Below are 22,184 nucleotides of genomic sequence, written 5' to 3' on the forward strand. Positions count from 1 at the left end.
AGACAAGAGGGAGGTTTTTACGGGACTGTCTGTTTAGGATAAATGATATTATGATGATGATTTTATTTTGAGGTATTCTGTTGCATGTTTTTTTTAATGTTCAGTTTTTATCCTCAGTGTTTGTCCCATGTTGTTTTTACCTGACTGCATAACCAATTTGCCTCTGGGACAATAACGATGTTGAACCTTAACTTTAGCAAACTTCTAAAGCAGACTTGATCCCCTAGCCAATTGTCATGTGGTGCATGATCATCTGTGGACTAGCTTAGGGGTTGTTGTACTTATGCATCCGTTTATTCCTTTCCACTCATGTCCCGTATAAATATATTCACCCCCCCCCCCCCCATCCCCCCTCCCGACCCCCACCTCCTTGTCGGTGTGCACGGCGTGCCGCTTGGCCAGCTTCTCCAGCTCGATGTAGGCGTTGTTGGCCTGCGTCTCCACCTCCTTCTGCAGCTTGAGGCGGTGCTCGTCCATCTCCGCCTTCAGCTTGTTCTCCAGGGCGATCAGCTGCTTCTGGTGCTGCCGCCGCATGCGCTTGTAGCCCGACATCTGCTCGCGCAGCTCGCTCTCCTGCTCATGCTCGTGGATCTGCTTCGTCACCTGTAGGGGGAGCGAGGGTTGAGGTGAGGCGACGAGAGGTAACAACCGGGCACGTGAGCTTTAATAAGGCCGAGAAGAAGTCTTATTCAATGCATACGTCAACAAGGTGGTGTATAAGAGAATAACAGAACGGAAGATTAAAACCATGAAGCTCAAGGTTTGTCAGTTAAAAATGCATTACCGATCTGCAAAGATGTGGACTTGAGACTTGGACTCGAATTGACTCAAGTCACTGCTTTGATGAGTTGTGACTTGACAAAAAAACACTAAAATAGACTAGACTTGGAAGTTAAAGACCGATTTGACTCGAGACATGATGTCTCGAATGACTTGTTTGTGTTTGTCAGTTTAAATATTAAATGTAAAATATTAAAATGTTCAACGTTGTCAAGTGTCTGTGTAACATTATCGGGTATGCGAGTGCACACCGAGAATGGCATTGTCATGATTGGATGACTCAGTCATGCTCCTCCTTACAGCCTTGTCATGATTGGATGACTGGCTGTCAGTCACGCTCCCTCGCTATGGCAACACGCAACAGTCAGGCTCCTCGCTGGATGTGTTTTTTCCCAAGGAGAAAGCACTCGTTACATTAGTAGTTAGTCGAGTCATTAGGTTACACCCTCCTGCTCTAATGTTAGACTATTTCTTATTATAATCTTATTATAAAAAAATATTGGCCAATAATATCACTATTAGACAGGTACAAATACCTTGTCTTTTCTCTTTATAGAGGAAGTTAAGACAGCAGTATCTTGGCAGGGGGACTTGACTTGAGACTTACCATAACAAAAGACATAACCTGTGACTTGCCCAAAACAAAGTGACTTGGGACTTGCTTGAGACATGGAGCAAAGCGACTTGGTCTCATGTCTTGCCAATCTGTGAATCCAGGTTAACTGTTCCACGAGGGAGCAGACTTAAAAACAGGATTCATTTAATCCTGTAATGTGTCTTTCTTTGCTGCAGCCGCTCAACATCAACTTGTCAGTTTGAGAGGCAAGGAACACATTTCACACTGATGATGGAGACGATGGAAAAGAAAGAAAGACCTTGAGAAGCAACACTGTGAATTCGCCAGTCTCCCTGTTTGGATGAGGTTACCGCTGCAGCCCAACAAACGCTCTTTCATCTACACAATCGCTACACAGATCAGGGCGCCCAACAACGCATCTGAGGTGGCTTCAAGACAAACTGAGCGAGGAAACAGAAGCGATGTCAACAACTTTAAACTGCTCAAAAGTTTCTGTTTCATCTAAGACCGGCGCTACGCAAAAGCAGCAGCACTGGCGTTGCTCGGCTGCCGCGCCATCGCTCAACCGGCTTTCCCACCGAAACCTCCAGCCGGCCACGCGGTACCCACCTGAGCACAGACAGGGTTCTCCACATCCAGCCACGCGGTACCCACCTGAGCACAGAAAGGGTTCTCCACATCCAGGTAGTACTCGCTCCTCATCTTCTCGTAACTCCCGCCCGAACTCCTTAGGCCAAACATGATGGCGACGTTAGCCAAGCGCACCGGCATCCAGAAGCCTCGTGTGGCATCCTATGCCTAACTGAACCCTGTCCCAGCTCTGATGCCGCCCCGAGACCCCCCCCCCCCCCCCCTATTGGACAAGGACCCCCTCTCCTCCTCCGACCTCGCACCCCCCCCCCCCCCCCCCCCCCCCCCGGTTCACGCCCTGGGCAGGCAGGCAGTGGCAGAGGCAGGCGTGTGAACTGCGAATGAGGCAGGCCGACTCTGCGGGCCAACAAGAGCACAGAGCGTCTCTTTAGAGCGGCTAACGCTAAGCGGCGGACAGCAGGTGGGTCACATGAATACCTCATTGAGAAGGAGTGAGAGGAGTTGGGGGGGAGGTGGAGAGGAGCAGGGAGAGAGAGAGAGAGAGATGGAGGCGAAGGAGAAGGGAGAGGGAGCAGATGGAGGGAGTTACGGGAAAGCAAAAATGAGAAGTAAAATAAGAGTCAAGAGGAGAAGAGAGGAGAGGTGGGGTGGGGGTTGACCTCCCCTCTTAATCTGTTGCTGAATCAATACCCCTACTGTAATAGCAGCTCCCAATCCTAGTCACTTGCTTCACTGCCACAAGGGCCAAGTCACGTCATGTGACAGTCATGTGACAGTCCCTTTCACACGAGGCTCAGAGACTGTTGGGGGAGATCATGATATTCGGCAGGGTAAAAGGTGCAGGTTCCAGTGAGACCAGTTGGGGAACTCACTGCTGGTTGGACTGGTCAATTTGTGTGTAATGTCCCTTTAATTTGGCCCATTCAAGGTGGTCTGTCTGAGGAAGTTCAATGTGTTGTAGAGGAAGCCCTGAGGTGTTGAATAGGGGGAGCAGTTATAAGTGATCTCCCTGTAATGGACCAGGCCAGGTCATGGTTGTCTTCCTGAGGGATCTCAGCAGGTGCAACATAAGCACACAATTTGCTGAATGGGGGAACACGCTTTGCAAAACATTGCAATTATTTTCCCCCCAAGAGGTGCATACTGTAAGTGCAAAGACATGCTTTCTTTCTGTGAACTTGACGTTTTGAAAATAGCACGATGAAAGTGAGCAGCTGCGTGATTTATAACAACTAATAATTTGTGGTGATTATGATCCTAATTGAACGTTTTGAGTCCGTGTTGAGTGCGACGGCTCGCAGAGCGCAGGAACAGGATGCTGCTGCCATGTGGAGGGGAGGGCTGAGCACGGGGGGAGGGGCTGAGCATGTGGAGGGAGGGGCTGAGCATGTGAAGGGAGGGGCTGAGCATGTGAAGGGAGGGGCTGAGCATGTGAAGGGAGGGGCTGAGCATGTGAAGGGAGGGGGCTGAGCATGTGAAGGGAGGGGCTGAGCATGTGAAGGGAGGGGCTGAGCATGTGGAGGGAGGGGCTGAGCATGTGAAGGGAGGGGCTGAGCATGTGAAGGGAGGGGGCTGAGCATGTGAAGGGAGGGGCTGAGCATGGGGGGAGGGGCTGAGCATGTGAAGGGAGGGGCTGAGCATGTGAAGGGAGGGGCTGAGCATGTGAGGGGAGGGGCTGAGCATGTGAAGGGAGGGGCTGAGCACGGGCGCAGACGTACGGCGGCATCTGGTGAAGTCGTCAGGCTAAACGCAGGAAGCAGACATGCTTATTGTCTTGTTTCCTGTAGACGCACGGCGGTGTGGTTTCTGTATTCTCCACCGTCTGTTTGCGATGCAAAGGGGACGCAAACCACACTAGAGGAGCATCTGGTAGAATGACAACCTTCCGATGACATGTGCCTGTGAACTTCAAGACTCTTCGGTACAGCCTACATGTTAGATATCACCAAAAAAAAGCTGCCGATTGGTGGGGAGGGTTGCATGTTTGGATAAGTCCTGAAAAACAGACCTAATTTGCTGCGCTGAAGTTGTTGTCTCTCTGTCTCACCGCCTTCCTCTACAGTCTGATAGTTGCTTTCTTTGACCTATAATAACCCCTGTCTCTCTCTCTTCCCTCCCCCATTCACTCTCTCTCTTGCCCTCTCTGTCTTTTTGACTATCTGGTAAAAAGCGTCCGTGTGGAGTTTGCATGTTCTCCCCGTGCTCAGCTGGCCTTCCCTCCACCCACACTCAAAACATGTGAAGATGTGAAGGAGGTCACCTGAGCAGCGACCGTCAAGAGGAAGTTGGTCCCCGGGCGCTGCAGGCTGCCCACTGCTCCTGGCTTGAGCCGTGGAGGAAGGACGAGCCAGCATGGACCAAATGCAGAGGACACATTTCACAGCACCTCTGAAGAGTGTGTGTGTGTGTGTGTGTGTGTGTGTGTGTGTGTGTGTGTGTGTGTGTGTGTGTGTGTGTGTGTGTGTGTGTGTGTGTGTGTACTGGCCGCCGTGCACGTCTTTCCTGACTGCTATCTGATGCTCCGTGTCACCTCTGGGTGACAGATCTCACCCATCCTCCTCCTGTCGGTCTGGCTCTCAATCTCCGCTGCTCTTTTTGTCTGGCCTCTTGTTTGTTGATCTGTCCTTGTCTCTGTCCGTCTGCTCTCTGCTGTCTTTTCCCTCTCCTCTCTGCCTCTCTTGTCTCTGTCCGTCTGCTCTCTGCTGTCTTTTCCCTCTCCTCTCTGCCTCTCTTGTCTCTGTCCGTCTGCTCTCTGCTGTCTTTTCCCTCTCCTCTCTTCCTCTCTGTCTCTCTTGTCTCTGTCCGTCTGCTCTCTGATGTATTTTCCCTCTCCTCTCTGCCTCTCTTGTCTCTGCCTCTCTTGTCTCTGTCCGTCTGCTCTCTGCTGTCTTTTCCCTCTCCTCTCTTCCTCTCTGTCTCTCTTGTCTCTGCCTCTCTTCTCTCTGCCTCTCTTGTCTCTGTCCGTCTGCTCTCTGCTGTCTTTTCCCTCTCCTCAGTTCCTCTCTGCCTCTCTTGTCTCTGCCTCTCTTGTCTCTGCCTCTCTTCTCTCTGCCTCTCTTGTCTCTGTCCGTTTGCTCTCTGCTGTCTTTTCCCTCTCCTCACTTCCTCTCTGCCTCTCTTCCTTCTCCTGCATCTCGCTCTCTCTGTTTCTCCATCCATCACTCTCCCTCCGTCTCGTCTTTCCCCGTCTCCATCTCCGTCCCCACCATTCCCTCCTTTGTCTTTAGAAGAGACCAATGCATTCAATTTCTTTCACAACACAAATGTCTCAATCAAGAATTTCCAAGCTTCTGCCTCTGAGGATTCTAGTTAACAGCGGCACTATGTTTCATTTCCTCTCTCTTTGCCTTTTCTCTGGCGATCCATCACACTTGCCATCCCCCCCTCCTCCATTCTCTTCCTCTCTCTCTCTCTCCCTCTCTCTCTCTCTCTCTCTCTCTCTTCCTCTCTCTCTCTCTCTCTCTCTTCCTCTCTCTCTCTCTCTCTTCCTCTCTCTCTCTCTCTCTCTCTCTACCTGCTGATTCCAGTCTCAGCGAGTTGAGGCCAAACTGAGGATGTCGCGTCTGCGCTCGGCAGAAAGCGATGATGTCATTCCTTGGCCGCCGGCGGGCAGGATCGGTACCGTCACACGGTGGAGATAGAAGAGTACGATTGAGACAAAGTGCCTCGGTGCCACACTGAGCTGCCGACGCCGTGTGTCACCTCTTCCTGCTCACGCAGGGATGATGATGCTCTCATCCACACAGCGACTTATGATGAGCGCAACGCCACCTTCAGATTCCTAGATCGCCCAAATGATACGCAAACAATAGTAAGCAGTGCTGGAGGTCAGAGTTTCCTATCACCCCAGACTGATCAGGTGACAGATAAGTGACGGGGGGGTGGTGGGGGTGTTGGGGTGGGTGGGGGTGGGGTGTTGGGGGCGGTGGGTTGGAGCTAATTCTTTGCTTTTTTCTTTTCTGAGAGTATTTTCGAGAAAGGAGAAGAAGGGAGATACAATTCCCTCCTTTGTCATTAAGTAAATAGGATTTTTGTTTATTACATTAAAGGAATAACGTGGGGTAGAAAATACACCACTAGACAACAAGGGCTCAGAAATGCAAGGTACATTGCAAATAGCTTTTCTTATTTTTACTGTTTTTAGTGTTTTTGGGTGGATTTCCCCCTTCTGTGTTTTGAGGAGTCTGCTTGTGTATTTATTTCCAACCCTCCACAATCTGAATGGTCTAAGATGGAAACGCAGCAACGCTGTGTCGGTTTGTGATGAAGAGTGACGATGACTCTGTGATTAAAAACCCTCCCCACCAAAACAAACAAACAAACAAACAAACAGACTAGTAGCATCCCCGACAAGAGAGTGTGTGTGAGAAGAACAGACAAAGGAGACTGGCGGTCAACAACAGGGATGTCAGTGATCCGCTCTGGTCAAGGACAGTATGGAGGACACACACACACACACACACACGCACGCACGCACGCACGCACGCACGCACGCACGCACGCACGCACGCACGCACGCATCTTCTTTACCCATTTTGTCTCATGTCTGGTTTAACACCTGACAGAATGAACTCACAATTAAAGCCAGTGGGTCGTGGGAGGGCTAAAACACACACACACACACACACACACACACACACACACACACACACACACACACACACACACACACACACGACACACACACACACACACACACACAACTACTCACTGGTTACTGGAACCCGTTACCATGACAACAGACACAGAGAGAGAGAGAGAGAGAGAGAGAGAGAGAGAGAGAGAGAGAGAGAGATAGAGATTTCCACCCCCCACAACTGACAACATGAAGTGGGGTCTGAGAATGATGTACTGTATTATCAAGTGCAGGAGATGATGTGAAGTGTAGTAGGAAGACAAGAGAAAACAAAGGGACAGCTGAGAAAAAAGCAGATGGGAGCAGAACTGGAGAGCAGAGAGAGAGAGAGAGAGAGAGAGACGGACAGAGCGAAAAGCCAAGAGATGAACAGACGAACGAAAGAAAAAAGGAAGAGGAAAACAGAACAGCACAGGAAATAAATAACAGACAGGTGGAGAAAGAGGTGGGAAGTAAATCTGGAAGGAGTGAAAAGGAAGGAGACACCGCCACAAAGGAAAGGACCTTCTTCTGAATAGGCAGTAGTAAAGCGAAAACATTCAGACGCCCCTTTCCGATGGCATCACAATGGCAGCACAAAATTGACATCGTCGGATGTGACTCGGCGATGACAACATCAGAGCCGGTGATGCCGAAACCGATGATGTCGTAATTATCATAATCATCTATGATGTCATCATCATCTGACGACGTAGACCACACGTTCCATCCAAACCATGTCGATAACACCCACAAGCCCCACAACACCGAGTATTAGCCCGGTAGACGAGCTCTATCAATCCCTCAAAGAGGATTCTCCAGGCTCAAACAACTTCTACTCCATTGACGACGATTATTACAGGAGGCGTTCACGGACAAGAGCATCCGGACCGTGAGCGGGTAGGTGGCGGGCCCTCCCTAGTGCCCTAACGGGTATGCCTGAGACAATGCATGCTAGCAACGAGAAATCGAGCGTATCACCCAACGGCCAAGAACACTGAGGAGGAAGGTCCTCCACGAACCGAGGTATCAGGTTGGAGCGTCAACGAGTGGCTGGCCCCTTCTGCCAGGAAGCCAGAGACCTCCTCACCATGACTTGGACTGACTCTGGTGGGACCGTACCCTGCTGCTTTACACCCAGCCAGGTCCTGCCGGATCTCCAGAACAACCAGGAAGTCTTCATTTTTCACCCAATTCTGTGTTGCACCATTTGAGCAACTCCATTCCAACCCCTTAGCAGCATTTTCATGCTTCGGAATTGATGGTCAATAGAGCTCACTTACATCAAATGATACCTTTTTGTCTGATTGCTGAGTCGGCATAATCTTCACGCTCTTTATTTTCAGTGAAATAAGCAGAAATTATGTTTTTTTTGTATTATCACAGACTTGTATATGTCACATATTAGCCAGCAGAGCAAACAAAGAGCAAAACTTTATTATTATTATTCTTTTTACCAGGACGAGTCAGTTACATTCTGAAAAGTTAGCTTTGAAAAATTTTAAACTGAAGTTTTATGTTTTGGAGAGAAATAAAGTGACTCTTTGCACAGACAAATAATTTTGGCTCTGTCATGCTCTCCTGGCTAATATTTAACATATCAGACTGTGATAATACAAAATAACTCATCATTTCTGCCTATTTTACTCAAAATAAAGAGCGAAGAAGAGAATATTATACCAGTTATTGCTAGGGACTACAGATGTAAACTAGCCTTTTGGCTAATTCTGGCATATTTACAGCAATTTTCCTGTCAAATAAACCAATAAACCAATAAATAAATAAATAAATAAATAAATAAATAAATAGCTGCAGTTTTTATTTTTCTAGACAGCAGGCGTCAGTGGAAAAGAATTGGATACAGATGACTCAGTCGTTAGCAGTCACCCCACAGCAAGAAGGTTGTGAGTTAATAATAATAATAATACTAATAATAATAATAATAATAATTGTGGCTTATATATCTCAAAGACGCTGTACAGTACACAACATACTAAACACCTGGGCAGGAGGTGACGTTAGTGAACACATAGCGACAAAGATAACACTAAACACTGAATACTATGGGGGTGGGGGTGGTTTATCTCAACCGCGGTCCTTTCTGTGTGGAGTTTGCAAGGTTCTCCACGTGTCTGCGTGGGTTTCCTCCTACAGTCTAAAAATATGCTGTGTTTGTGTGGTATCGCAATGTATATAATCTAATAAATTGTATATGATGTCAGTATGTAACCTATGTTGTGTGTAGATATAGGATGTAGTGTGATGATGCTATGTAAAGCCCTTTGAGACATGCTTGTGTGTTAAGGGGCTATAAACAGAACTGAACTGATATGAAGGGGAAAGCACTCTGCTGGACTCACCAGTGAGGCGGACTTGATGGTGGCGAAGCGGCCCTGGTTCTTGTAGTTGTGCGCCTGGCTGCTCTTGTCCGAGGAGGCCGGCCTCGGCTCCGGCCGGTGGTCCCTGTGGATCGCATCGTGGTCCCAGTTATACTGGTGGTCCTGGCACACACAGACACAAAGTAGAGAAAAGCAAAATGAGTAAATGATGATTATTACAATAATAATAATAATCCTTTTTTCAAACATGGGTGCTGGGAGAAAAAAGAGCAACACCACCATCTACTTGCAACTCTCAATTTATTGCGATGTTTCCGTTACAGACCTTTTTCAAAGTAGCGAACATGGAAATGATGTAACCAGTAGCCATGTAGGCTTGTCATTGACAAAAGGTGCAGGACAATTAACAATCGACATAATACATTAGCCTCAACATTCCATATTATATCAAAAAATAGATCGCATTTTTCACATGTGCTGCTTTGAAAAAGGTCTAGGACTAGAAACGTCGAAGGTTGCTCTTAATATAACACAAGAACAAATGGCACTGAAGCGAACATGGTGTAAAATGTTGGTCAAAGGGTCCTGTGCTGTAGGGTGCTTCGTGGTTTTGAACTCACTAAAACACTTGTACTTAGCAACCTTTTGGAAGAACTGTGGTGGTGTTAAAATACCGTTGCTCTCTTTACTCTTCACAGAAATTCCCACACTTTTTAAATGACAAAATTAAATCGTATTACATCTGAATTGCAAAAAGGAATCTGAATAGCAAAAGGAATCTTCTCTGCGCTTTTTAGGACCACGTAAACCGTAACCTTGCAAACGTTGTGAAACGTCAAAATGTGACGTTCATTCACTGCGCCACTAAATTGAACTAATTGAATATTTGGATGAGCCAAAGCCGGGGACACTGGCTGCCTATTCATCATGACGTGACGTGGTTATATTCATACGCTGCCAAAACACAAAGAGCAGATGAAGAAAGAGAATGACAGAGCAGTGACAGACTGCCATGCCTTCTCTGCTTTTGAAGTTATGCGGGATATTCAATGAGATTGTCAGGCATTTTTCGTGAACGTGTTGGTGACGGATGTGAAGCGATCTGTCGGAGAGTGAGAAGTGTGTCGATTGGTTGCCATGGTTTCAGCCGGAGACAGGGGGTGGGGGTGGGGGTTAGGCGTGCTCTTGGAAACGGTCAGAGAAACCCAGAGGATGTTTGCACTGCGGCTGTGTGTCCCTACTAATGGTTGAGCACAGTACTTCTTACCCTAAAAAAGGATGTAATTGTGCTTGATGCAATACTGAATGTAATTTCTGTGCTTGGGGCGACAACAATGGAAAACGTTGACTAATGACGGATTGTGCCCGCTATCCTTTTATGCATTCAGCGAAAACTGAGATTCTTAGAAAGCAGGATGCAAGGTATTATGGGAAACTACTGTCTACTACTGCGCACAATGAAGTCAGATCAAACTGAATCAGAGGCTGACTATTAGCCTATTTCACATCCCTCTCTACCTGCTTGGTGTGCCACCTGGCCTCTCTACCTGCTTGGTGTGCCACCTGGCCTCTCTACCTGCTTGGTGTGCCACCTGGCCTCTCTACCTTCTTGGTGTGCCCCCTGGCCTCTCTACCTGCTTGGTGTGGCCCCTGGCCTCTCTACCTGCTTGGTGTGCCCCCTGGCCTCTCTACCTTCTTGGTGTGCCACCTGGCCTCTCTACCTGCTTGGTGTGCCACCTGGCCTCTCTACCTGCTTGGTGTGCCACCTGGCCTCTCTACCTGCTTGGTGTGCCCCCTGGCCTCTCTACCTGCTTGGTGTGCCACCTGGCCTCTCTACCTGCTTGGTGTGCCACCTGGCCTCTCTACCTGCTTGGTGTGCCCCCTGGCCTCTCTACCTGCTTGGTGTGCCCCCTGGCCTCTCTACCTGCTTGGTGTGCCACCTGGCCTCTCTACCTGCTTGGTGTGCCCCCTGGCCTCTCTACCTGCTTGGTGTGCCCCCTGGCCTCTCTACCTGCTTGGTGTGCCCCCTGGCCTCTCTACCTGCTTGGTGTGCCACCTGGCCTCTCTACCTTCTTGGTGTGCCCCCTGGCCTCTCTACCTTCTTGGTGTGCCATGCCCCCTGGCCTCTCTACCTTCTTGGTGTGCCATGCCCCCTGGCCTCTCTACCTTCTTGGTGTGCCATGCCCCCTGGCCTCTCTACCTTCTTGGTGTGCCATGCCACCTGGCCTCTCTACCTTCTTGGTGTGCCATGCCCCCTGGCCTCTGTACCTGCTTGGTGTGCCATGCCCCCTGGCCTCTCTACCTTCTTGGTGTGCCATGCCACCTGGCCTCTCTACCTGCTTGGTGTGCCATGCCACCTGGCCTCTCTACCTTCTTGGTGTGCCATGCCCCCTGGCCTCTCTACCTTCTTGGTGTGCCATGCCACCTGGCCTCTCTACCTTCTTGGTGTGCCATGCCCCCTGGCCTCTGTACCTGCTTGGTGTGCCATGCCCCCTGGCCTCTCTACCTTCTTGGTGTGCCATGCCCCCTGGCCTCTCTACCTTCTTGGTGTGCCATGCCACCTGGCCTCTCTACCTTCTTGGTGTGCCATGCCCCCTGGCCTCTCTACCTTCTTGGTGTGCCATGCCCCCTGGCCTCTCTACCTTCTTGGTGTGCCATGCCCCCTGGCCTCTCTACCTTCTTGGTGTGCCATGCCCCCTGGCCTCTCTACCTTCTTGGTGTGCCATGCCCCCTGGCCTCTCTACCTTCTTGGTGTGCCATGCCCCCTGGCCTCTCTACCTTCTTGGTGTGCCATGCCCCCTGGCCTCTGTACCTGCTTGGTGTGCCATGCCCCCTGGCCTCTGTACCTGCTTGGTGTGGCCCCTGGCCTCTCTACCTTCTTGGTGTGCCATGCCCCCTGGCCTCTCTACCTTCTTGGTGTGCCATGCCCCCTGGCCTCTCTACCTTCTTGGTGTGCCATGCCCCCTGGCCTCTCTACCTTCTTGGTGTGCCATGCCCCCTGGCCTCTCTACCTTCTTGGTGTGCCATGCCCCCTGGCCTCTCTACCTTCTTGGTGTGCCATGCCCCCTGGCCTCTGTACCTGCTTGGTGTGGCCCCTGGCCTCTCTACCTTCTTGGTCTGCCATGCCCCCTGGCCTCTCTACCTTCTTGGTGTGCCATGCCACCTGGCCTCTCTACCTTCTTGGTGTGGCCCCTGGCCTCTCTACCTGCTTGGTGTGCCATGCCCCCTGGCCTATCTACCTGCTTGGTGTGCCATGCCACCTGGCCTCTCTACCTGCTTGGTGTGCCATGCCCCCTGGCCTCTGTACCTGCTTGGTGTGCGGGGCGGAGTCCAGGGTGCTGTCGTAGTCCTGGTGTTGCATCATGGTCATGTCGGAGCAGCTTTCGTCCAGCACCTCCTGCAAGCTGGTGACGGAGCTGCTCTGGCTGCCCGTGCTCACAGAGGTGCTGGGGATGGAGTGGTTACTGCCCAGGCTGTTCATCTTACAGCTGGCCGCTTCGCTGTCCTGCAAGCGGACACATGTTCATGAACATACCTGTACACACAAGAACACGCATAACCCACGCAGCCATGTGTGTACACACACACACACACACACACACACACACACACACACACACACACACACACACACACACACACACACACACACACACACACACACAGACACTCTCCTGTGTCCTTCACCCCAGTATATTATACACAGGTCTCTCCAAATGGTATCATTAAACCCTCCAGAGTGCATTACAGTCAAAGTCACGCTAAATTGCCCATTAACCTCTAATTGTTCAGACGTGTGTGTGTGTGTGTGTGTGTGTGATTCACTGGTTCAATCCCTATGTTAATACCTGCGTGTCTGTCTGAAATGTCTATCAGGTTCCTGATTGGAAAAATCCACTTGCGTTCATGCAGATGATGGATAAAGAGTATATACTGTACTACAGTATATAGCACACATGGGCAAAATGCGGCCCCAGGGCCGGACGCAGCCCTTGTATCATCTCAATCCGGCCCCCAATGTCCTCAAAGGAAAACAAAACCCCCCAAAACTCAATAAAAGGCAGAATTATGTTAATAAATCTCATCTGCTACAGCCATTGGATTTGTATCACTATTATATCAGGAGATTAACGAGAAATTACCAATCACAACGGGAGAGAGGGTTAAAAATAGAGATAATCAGGAGCGTTGGCAGGTATGATCTCCAATGTGTGGCCCTTTGCTTACTTTATTTAAGTCAGTATGGCCCTCTGGGGGAAAAAAATGGCCCACCCCTGGTATATACACACTATACAGAATATATACACTATACTATACTTACCATATATACACTATACTGTATATGTATATATTGATGATGTGAGTCTTTAATAAGATAAATAAGTTTTTACTTCCTAGGTTTAACCACTTTTGTTGGTGAAGAATTTAGTATGTTTTCAGGTTTGACTAACACAAAGAGTAGAAAGGGAGAATCAAACGTGTAGGTAGTAGCCACTCTGGAGAGGTTTGGTGTCTGTATTCATATTTGAATCATCTACTTGTAGCTTTGTGAAGGCTCATGCACTACATCTTCCCCTGAAACCAGATCACCAGCTTTGGGACTATACATCTTCTCAGTAAGGGCTTCGGGGGTGTCTTGTTGCAGTGAGGTCTGGCGGCTGGTTTGGAGTTTGTCACGTGGTGTTGGGTGACAGTGGGTGACAGTGGGTGACAGCGGCCGCGGTGGCTGCTGGGTGTCCGTGTTCCTTCTGCCCCCAGGCCGGGTCGGCTAAGGGACAGGGCCGTCTCCAATGTCAACGCAACATGCCCGCCGGGACGCGGGTCTTGTTTGTTGCAGTGTGATCAAATCAGGAAGCAGTTATGGAGGCCACATTAGACTGAAGCGCCGTGTCTGGCTCCTCCCCCTTTACCTTCAAGTGTTTTACATCACTTCAGACAATTAGAGCTGCCATGTCCTACTCACCCTCCGTTTAGTGAGTCTGAGCTTCTGTCATTGGGCAGCAGATACAGACTTCCAGATGCCGAGTCAAACAGAAACATTGTAATAATAAATTGCTAAATTGCACTAAAAAGCCTATGATTGACCGACTGCTGATTATTTTTAACAGAAGACCGATGTTGCCTTTGATTTGATGGATGCTGTGGACTTGTTTTATTCACCGGTCTGAAAAAAGGATTTCACCTTGGGGATAATAAAGCTGAATTGACCTGAGTAAACGTGGTCATACAAAGCCCATACCTACCTACTAAACAAACAAAAACCTATTTGCCTTTTAGACGTTGGAGAATTGTGAAGAGGATTCAAATGGGACTGGGCTGGTTTCACTCTCTACTCCTCCTAGTCTTCTACCCCCCTCCTCCTGCCATCCAACATGGCAGACTCCTCGTCACGCCCCACCTGGCTGTTTTCCCTCCCTATCACCACTTCCTCTCCACTGAGGATCTGTCCATTGAAGTACCCGACCCTCTCCCCTGCACCCTCTCTACCTCCTCCTCCTCCTGGCTCTCTCCCATGGGCCCGTTGTGTTTCTCCTGGTAGAGGATCTTCTTCATCTTGCGGTACTGCAGGTTGTCCAGCTCGCGCACCGCATCCTTGGTCCTCTGGATGAGGTCGATGAGCACCCGCAGCGGGCGTTCCCGACGCACAAAGTCATGCTGGACAGTGAGAGAGAGAGAGAGAGAGAGAGAGAGAGAGATAGGTTATTCAGAGGAAAGATGGAGGGAGGGTAGGGATGAAAAATACCTTTATTTCACAGTAAGTGATTCAACTGATTTTTGGATGTTGGGCGTTTCATTCCAAAATGAGATATACACCATTTGAAAACATGATGCCGTCTTTTACAAGACAAGCATTTACACAAAAAAAGTAATCCTCATTCTATATCATGGCTGACCAATTTGGGGCCCGCGGGCCTCCCCCCCATTTGTCTTGGATGGTTCTTATACTATATGAAACTAGAAGACATAAGGAATCGAGTGGTACCATGTCAACCTAGCATGTCGGGAAGTAATCTAATAATTTCTTAAAATAGAAGTTCTAATACCGTTTTATTATTTTGATAATTTATTTTAGATAATGTAAATTGTCTATAAATCATACTACATTTTAATGTAATGTAATTTAACATAACATCAACATTATTTTTTGGCCCACGGCCCTCCATCAAGATACATTTTTGGCCCTTTATAGGAAAGAATCTGGGCACCTTTGGTCTATATCTGTAAAGATCCTCTAGATCCTGTCTCTCTTTTTTAGAGATATCTAATAATGAACTTCAACTTTTGTCCATAATTAACGTATAGCATTTTATTTTAGAGAGAAACAGGTCTTAGAATTCACATTCCATTACTGTATGTTACAAGTACATTTTTACATTACAATTTTAATCAATTGTATGTAATGAACAAACCCGTTAATTTAAATATTAATTACAAAATGTATACAAATTATGAAGGAAAAATGTCAAACAACTCAACCTGGATTGATGTGGCAAATAACGACGGCGATGGTCTTTCACTTCTGAATAAATACTGACTTTATATATTTGAGTGTGATAATGCCACAACCACAGGCGTTGTTTACGTGGCAGTGTGCAGTTCTCCAAGACATCATAAACTGTGTTCAAAGTGACATGCAGTACTATTGTCCTGAACTTATTTCATTCATAGTGTACCATCTCACTGGGTACCACAACTCTAACCAACACTAGAGGGCGCCTGCAGGTTGCTTAGCCTCAGCCTGAGAGCCTCACACTCCACATCCTGTACTACACGAAACACATGGGACCTACACCCCCCCCCCCCCCCCCCCACCAAGCACCACACACGCATACATAATCACACCTCCACTCACTCTCATTCATAAAACATCTATGGCTTATAATGACTGGCCAGTGAAATGTCTGCAACCTAAAAGGGGTGGACGGACTAAAATAGATGTATTATACTGATACAGTATATGTGAATAATACTCTTTTAGGCCTATTTCCAACTATCTGTCTCTGCACACCGTCCCTTCCATGTGACAGATGCTGGTGTCAGGGGGTAGTCAGGACACAGGGGGATGACATCACACTCTGAAAATAGAGATGAGAGTGATTTGTCCCGTTTTCTGATGGACCTCTACTAGAGAGCGGCTGGCTGGCCTCGTCCCATCGCCCTGGGAGAGGAGTCATCTCTGGGATTATTGCTCAGAAAATAAATAAAATCCCCCCCCACCCACCCTCCAGCTATAGCTACACATAGCTAGTTTTGTGGCTGCATTGCATTGTGTCTATTGAGGCGACTGTCGGTGGGGAAATTGCTCTCTGCTTCTTCTACGATGGAGTTCATCCCTGTGTGATTGTTGAACGTCTCTTGGTCCAAAATGGTGAGTCTAGAAAGAAGCCCTCGCTCTTTGATTCTGAGGGACTGACAACAAAACCGGACGTTTACACTTTTAGACGTTTTAGATCGCTGAAACATTTTCTGCTACCATTGATTAATTTAAAAGGTAGGTGTTGTTGGCCTGCTATGGCATCACTGCCCGTCGGACCTCCACCGGTGTCCATGGGTCGGCTGGCTGCAGGGTCGTCAGCCGGGTACCACCCATCTGCAACGTTTAGCTGCTTTAAACCCAGAATGTCTCCTGGTGGCAGAGCAGTGGCACCCCCAGTAGCCAGGCCTCATGCTCTCCTTCCTCCTCAACCAGAGCCAAAAGCTGCTCCTCTCAGCCTCTTCAGCAAAGTCTTTTTTTATGGCCTTCCGTTGGTTTGCTCTGGTTACTCCCATGTCCCTCATGAGGCGAACACCCGATGTACCGACAAAGCCGGGTGGTTGATGGTTCTCCAGCCCACCTCCTTGCCTCTTTGCACTTGTGTATCAAACTATTGTAGCTGCACTGGAAATGTGTTATCCATGGGAATGAGGAAAAATATGCCAGCAAAAAAACTAAAACAAAAAAACCCATCTGCAAAATGGCTTTTTGTAAAGAGTAATCCAGTGTTTTAGTGGCTCTTTATGGGAAGAGGTCATTTGGTGGTTATTCTTCTTCTTCTTCTTATATTAAACAGGGAGTGTTTAACCTGAGGCGAGAACACTGATAGCTCAAGGCCCCAACATTAGTGACCTGATTTCCCCCTTACAGAGCTTGGAGGGGCGTGCATGTGTGTGTGGTTGAGAGGGAGTGTGTGTGTGGTGTGGTGTGTGTGTGTGTTAGAGAGAGAGAGAGAGAGAGAGAGAGAGAGAGAGAGAGAGAGAGAGAGAGAGAGAGAGAGAGAGAGAGCGGATGTGTGTGTGTGTGTGTGTGTGTGTGTGTGTGTGAATGAGAGAGAGAGGGTACTGCATGTGCGTGTGTGTGTGTGAATGAGAGAGAGAGGGTACTGTATGTGTGCGTGTGTGTGTGTGTGTGTGTGTGAATGAGAGAGAGAGAGAGAGAGAGAGAGGGTAGGTGTGAGTGTGTGTGTGTGAATGAGAGAGAGAGAGAGAGAGAGAGAGCGGATGTGTGTGTGTGTATGTGTGTGTGAATGAGAGAGAGAGAGAGAGAGAGAGAGAGAGAGAGAGAGCGGATGTGTGTGTGTGTGCGTGTGTGTGTGTGAATGAGAGAGAGAGAGAGAGAGAGAGAGAGAGAGAGAGAGGGTAGGTGTGAGTGTGTGTGTTAGAAGAGAAAGTGGGGTATTAAATCATAAGCTACATAACACCCACCAGCCCCTCACTGTAAAAGCATCCCCATCGACACTGATCCAAAGTCCGTTTGGTACTTAACCCTCTATAATGGTTGTTCTGGTAGGATTTGGGTCAGGGGGTATTTGGGAAGAGTGAATTCTAGTCCTGCTGATTTAACCCCTGTCTGTACGATCCCCTGCACTCCCCTCCTCTTCCCTTCATCCTTCCTACTCAAAGTAGGTGTGATCTAGTCAAGGTAGGTGTGAGCATGATCACAAGAACATACTGTAAACATCTTAGTGGCCAATAGGATTACCTGTTGGCCACACAAACAATAAGATCAACTCCTCAATTACTTGAGAAAACACACACGCACACGCGCACGCACACACACACGCACACACGCACGCGCACACACACACACAGACAACACACACACACACACACACACACACACACACGCACGCACACACACACACACACACACACACAATGGCCTTTTCTGTGTGTTTGGAAGGATGCGACAGGAGCTGGCTGGGAAACATCACCATTAAAAATAAATCATGTATCACCCAGTCAATATCATGCAATTTCAATATAATAAGTTTGATTTAAGATTTATTGTATAATTGTCCATATTACGCTGGTCGGCTATGGGAAACCCTTAATCCAAACAGATTAAAAAGTAACTTTGTGATCAGAATCCACATAACAATAATGAGAATAATAATAATACATTTGATTTAGGAGCGCCTTTCTCAGACTCAAGGACACTTAGTTCAAAAGTAAAAAATAAATAAATAATCAAGCTCACAAATCAGATAAGCTGCTTTAAAGTTGCAAAAATGAACATGTTTTATTATTATTATTATTATTATTCATAGTAGTAGTAGCATTGGTAGTGGTATTACTAGTTGTAGTAGCCTGGGTTTCAAAGAAGAGTTTTAGTGTCTGATGGTTAAAATGCTTTTAGAGACTTTTTCACCCTTTTGTAAAATTTTGTTAAATTGCAAATGTTTAGGCTACCACACTTGATTGTAAATACTGTTTATATCTGTTAATATATTTTAATATATTATATTTGTTTATACTGTATATTGTATATTTCTTCTAATTTATCGTGTTCCTATGTATGTTACTTGTGCACCAAGTGCAGACATACCTTGGTGAAATAAAGAATTCTATTCTATATAAAACCCATCTCAAAGGTTTCATGTGAAAGCAACCCACACACACACACACACACAGTGACCAGAGCCACAAGGCGCGGCACAGGAAGAGGGGTTAAGACACAAAAACTAAGAGGAGAGAAAGAACAACCATTTCTTAGCGGGGTGCTCGATTCCTGTGTGTTGCAGAGGGATATGTGTGTGCATGTGATTCCTGTGTGTTGCAGAGGGATATGTGTGTGCATGTGATTCCTGTGTGTTGCAGAGGGATATGTGTGTGCATGTGATTCCTGTGTGTTGCAGAGGGATATGTGTGTGTGCATGTGATTCCTGTGTGTTGCAGAGGGATATGTGTGTGCATGTGATTCCTGTGTGTTGCAGAGGGATATGTGTGTGCATGTGATTCCTGTGTGTTGCAGAGGGATATGTGTGTGCATGTGATTCCTGTGTGTAGCAGAGGGATATGTGTGTGTGCATGTGATTCCTGTGTGTTGCAGAGGGATATGTGTGTGCATGTGATTCCTGTGTGTTGCAGAGGGATATGTGTGTGCATGTGATTCCTGTGTGTTGCAGAGGGATATGTGTGTGCATGTGATTCCTGTGTGTAGCAGAGGGATATGTGTGTGTGCATGTGATTCCTGTGTGTTGCAGAGGGATATGTGTGTGCATGTGATTCCTGTGTGTTGCAGAGGGATATGTGTGTGAATGTGATTCCTGTGTGTTGCAGAGGGATATGTGTGTGCATGTGATTCCTGTGTGTTGCAGAGGGATATGTGTGTGCATGTGATTCCTGTGTGTTGCAGAGGGATATGTGTGCATGTGATTCCTGTGTGTTGCAGAGGGATATGTGTGCATGTGATTCCTGTGTGTTGCAGAGGGATATGTGTGTGCATGTGATTCCTGTGTGTTGCAGAGGGATATGTGTGTGCATGTGATTCCTGTGTGTTGCAGAGGGATATGTGTGCATGTGATTCCTGTGTGTTGCAGAGGGATATGTGTGTGCATGTGATTCCTGTGTGTTGCAGAGGGATATGTGTGTGCATGTGATTCCTGTGTGTTGCAGAGGGATATGTGTGTGCATGTGATTCCTGTGTGTTGCAGAGGGATGTGTGTGTGCATGTGATTCCTGTGTGTTGCAGAGGGATATGTGTGCATGTGATTCCTGTGTGTTGCAGAGGGATATGTGTGTGCATGTGATTCCTGTGTGTTGCAGAGGGATATGTGTGTGTGCATGTGCTTCCTGTGTGTTGCAGAGGGATATGTGTGTGTGCGTGTGTGTGTGTGTGTGTGTGTGTGTGTGTGTGTGTGTGTGTGTGTGTGTGTGTGTGCATGTGCTAGCGTGTCAGGGAGCCGTGGGTGGGAGGGAGTGACTCATTCACACGGCTCAGGGAGAGATGGAGACAGGAAGTGAGGTCACAGCTGGGAGATTTAAAGAGGGAGAGACCACTCACTCGTAGCAGCTCCCCTGACGAGGGTCTGTCCTGAGGAATCTTCAGTAGGCAGTAGTCAACAAAGCTCCGGAAGGGGTCAGACCTGGGAAGAGAGATTGAGAGGAGGACCGTTAAAGAATGTGGGATGGTGAAAAGATGACGAAATAGGCAGTGATAGGGTAAACGACACAATGAGTGGATGGGTAGGATGAGGAAAGAATTAGGTAGGCGACAGCAATACGTGATGGAGGGACTAGAAGGTAGAGAAATTGTGGACCACTAAAATTTTTATTTTGGACAGTAAAATTAGCAATTAAATCATCAATCAATTCCCCCGTTTAATCACAATTGCCCGCAGCACACACAATCTATGCTTTTAACTGATCATTTATACCATATTCCATTATTCCATAATTTATCACACTGGCAAAATATGCAGTGGCGATCTAGGCATAGATAGACCACAAAGCCGCTCCCCTCTTACATGGTCAATGAACCTTTTACGTGATGAGTAAATGGCTTTACGTGGTATGTTGTGCTGTGTTTATTATATCAATGAATTAAACCAGAGCAATCCTATGTAATCTCTCAGTGTTTGCCTCCTCTGAACCATAGCTTATGTAAATATGTAGAGCAACTTAAATATAGGCCACTGGAGCTGTGGAACAGTGTGCCAGTGACTCTGACCTAAAAATAGGCTGATAATAGATACAACATGATGTGTTTGGATTGCTGCTAATAGCCCTTCATAAAAGGAAGTAGCCAAGAAATGCTATGTAGGCTTTTTGACAATACGCAGTGGATTTCCACATTCAGGGTCATCTCTATGCATCAGTTGGTGTGATGACTCCCCAACTACTCGCAGGCGAGCTCCACCTACGCATCTCCACCTGTTGTCCTGCATCATGATGAGCCAAGGTGAACGGGTGCACTTTGTACACATGCCAGTGTGTAGGAAGAGCGTAGTGTGGCCCCTGTGTGTGTAATGAAGGTTCTCCAGCAGCTCTGTGTGGAGCTGATGATGTCTCTGCTAGTCTCATCTGGCAGGATGCTGCTAACCCCTCGGGCCGCTGGAGCTCCTCCAAAAATACCAGGACGCCACACAAGCGCTCGCCTCAGCACCACGCTACAAACCAACCAGCTATGATTTCACAAAAGGCAACACCCCCACGCACGGTGACGTGTGATGTGCAAATTCCCACTTCTTCATCGCACTTGATACACACTCTGTTTGAAGGCGTAGAAATCGATCGGTCGACACTGCTGTGGTTTAATGGGGAACATGGGTGCTGGAGAGACACTGTAAGGCCATCGTTGCCTTCTGGCTTCTCAAGGCAGGAAGAGAGCCACGTTCAGTCACTTGACTTGGCTGGGTTCAGGAGGAGACGTTGGTTACACGCAGCATATCGCAGGGAACATGGGGGACGACTTACAGGTGCAGTGGTTTAGGCCACACCCACTCCACAACCTAACCTCTCTATGACTTTGTCTTTATCGTACCATAATGCACCTAGCGTGGAAGAAATGCACAGCAGGAGGGGAACTTCAAACACGCGGTTAATATTTGATGACACACCTCACATGCAACTTGTGCAATGCTGCCTTGCTAATTTACGACTTTGCCCCCACTTTTTCCCTTTGACTCATAGAGGTAATCTACATCTACATTCCTGTTCCTGAATATTGACAGCTATCTGCTAGCTATCACAGAGTGCAGGTGCTTATTAATTGAATAGTTGTGTTAGCTGGTTTGAAGTGTAGCTATGTGCTTCTTAATATGTAACATGAATTTACTGTACTGTGTGAACTGAACACCCTGCCTGCTCACGATGTTGTAACTAAAAGATGAGTTACTTCCAGTTCAATTTCAGTCCTTTCCATAAAAAAGCATATCTCCAGATCTCCATACTGTCTGCCTCATACAACAATTTAACTTAACGTTTAGTGAAATATGAAAAAATATCAAATTGGTTGATAAGTTCACAACACAGTGAAAGAACACACAGTGAGGTGAGATAATCTTCCGAACAAAGGGGGTGA

At 47.7% G+C, this 22,184-nt stretch overlaps 1 protein-coding gene across 3 annotated transcripts in view; it reads right to left on the minus strand.

The window, feature by feature from the left end:
- taok3a (TAO kinase 3a) overlaps positions 1-22,184 on the minus strand; it is a 115,995-nt gene that overhangs the window by 11,471 nt on the left and 82,340 nt on the right. For all 3 annotated transcript variants that reach the window (XM_083644592.1, XM_083644593.1, XM_083644594.1), the window contains 5 exons: positions 20,166-20,247; positions 14,390-14,557; positions 12,210-12,407; positions 8,924-9,064; positions 367-603 (listed from right to left, as the gene is read on the minus strand). In XM_083644592.1, the coding sequence (XP_083500718.1) occupies positions 367-603; positions 8,924-9,064; positions 12,210-12,407; positions 14,390-14,557; positions 20,166-20,247 (826 nt within the window). The remainder of the gene's footprint in view (positions 1-366; positions 604-8,923; positions 9,065-12,209; positions 12,408-14,389; positions 14,558-20,165; positions 20,248-22,184) is intronic.

This window comes from Poromitra crassiceps (assembly GCF_964638095.1).
Source record: "Poromitra crassiceps genome assembly, chromosome: 10".
Lineage (NCBI taxonomy): Eukaryota > Metazoa > Chordata > Actinopteri > Beryciformes > Melamphaidae > Poromitra > Poromitra crassiceps.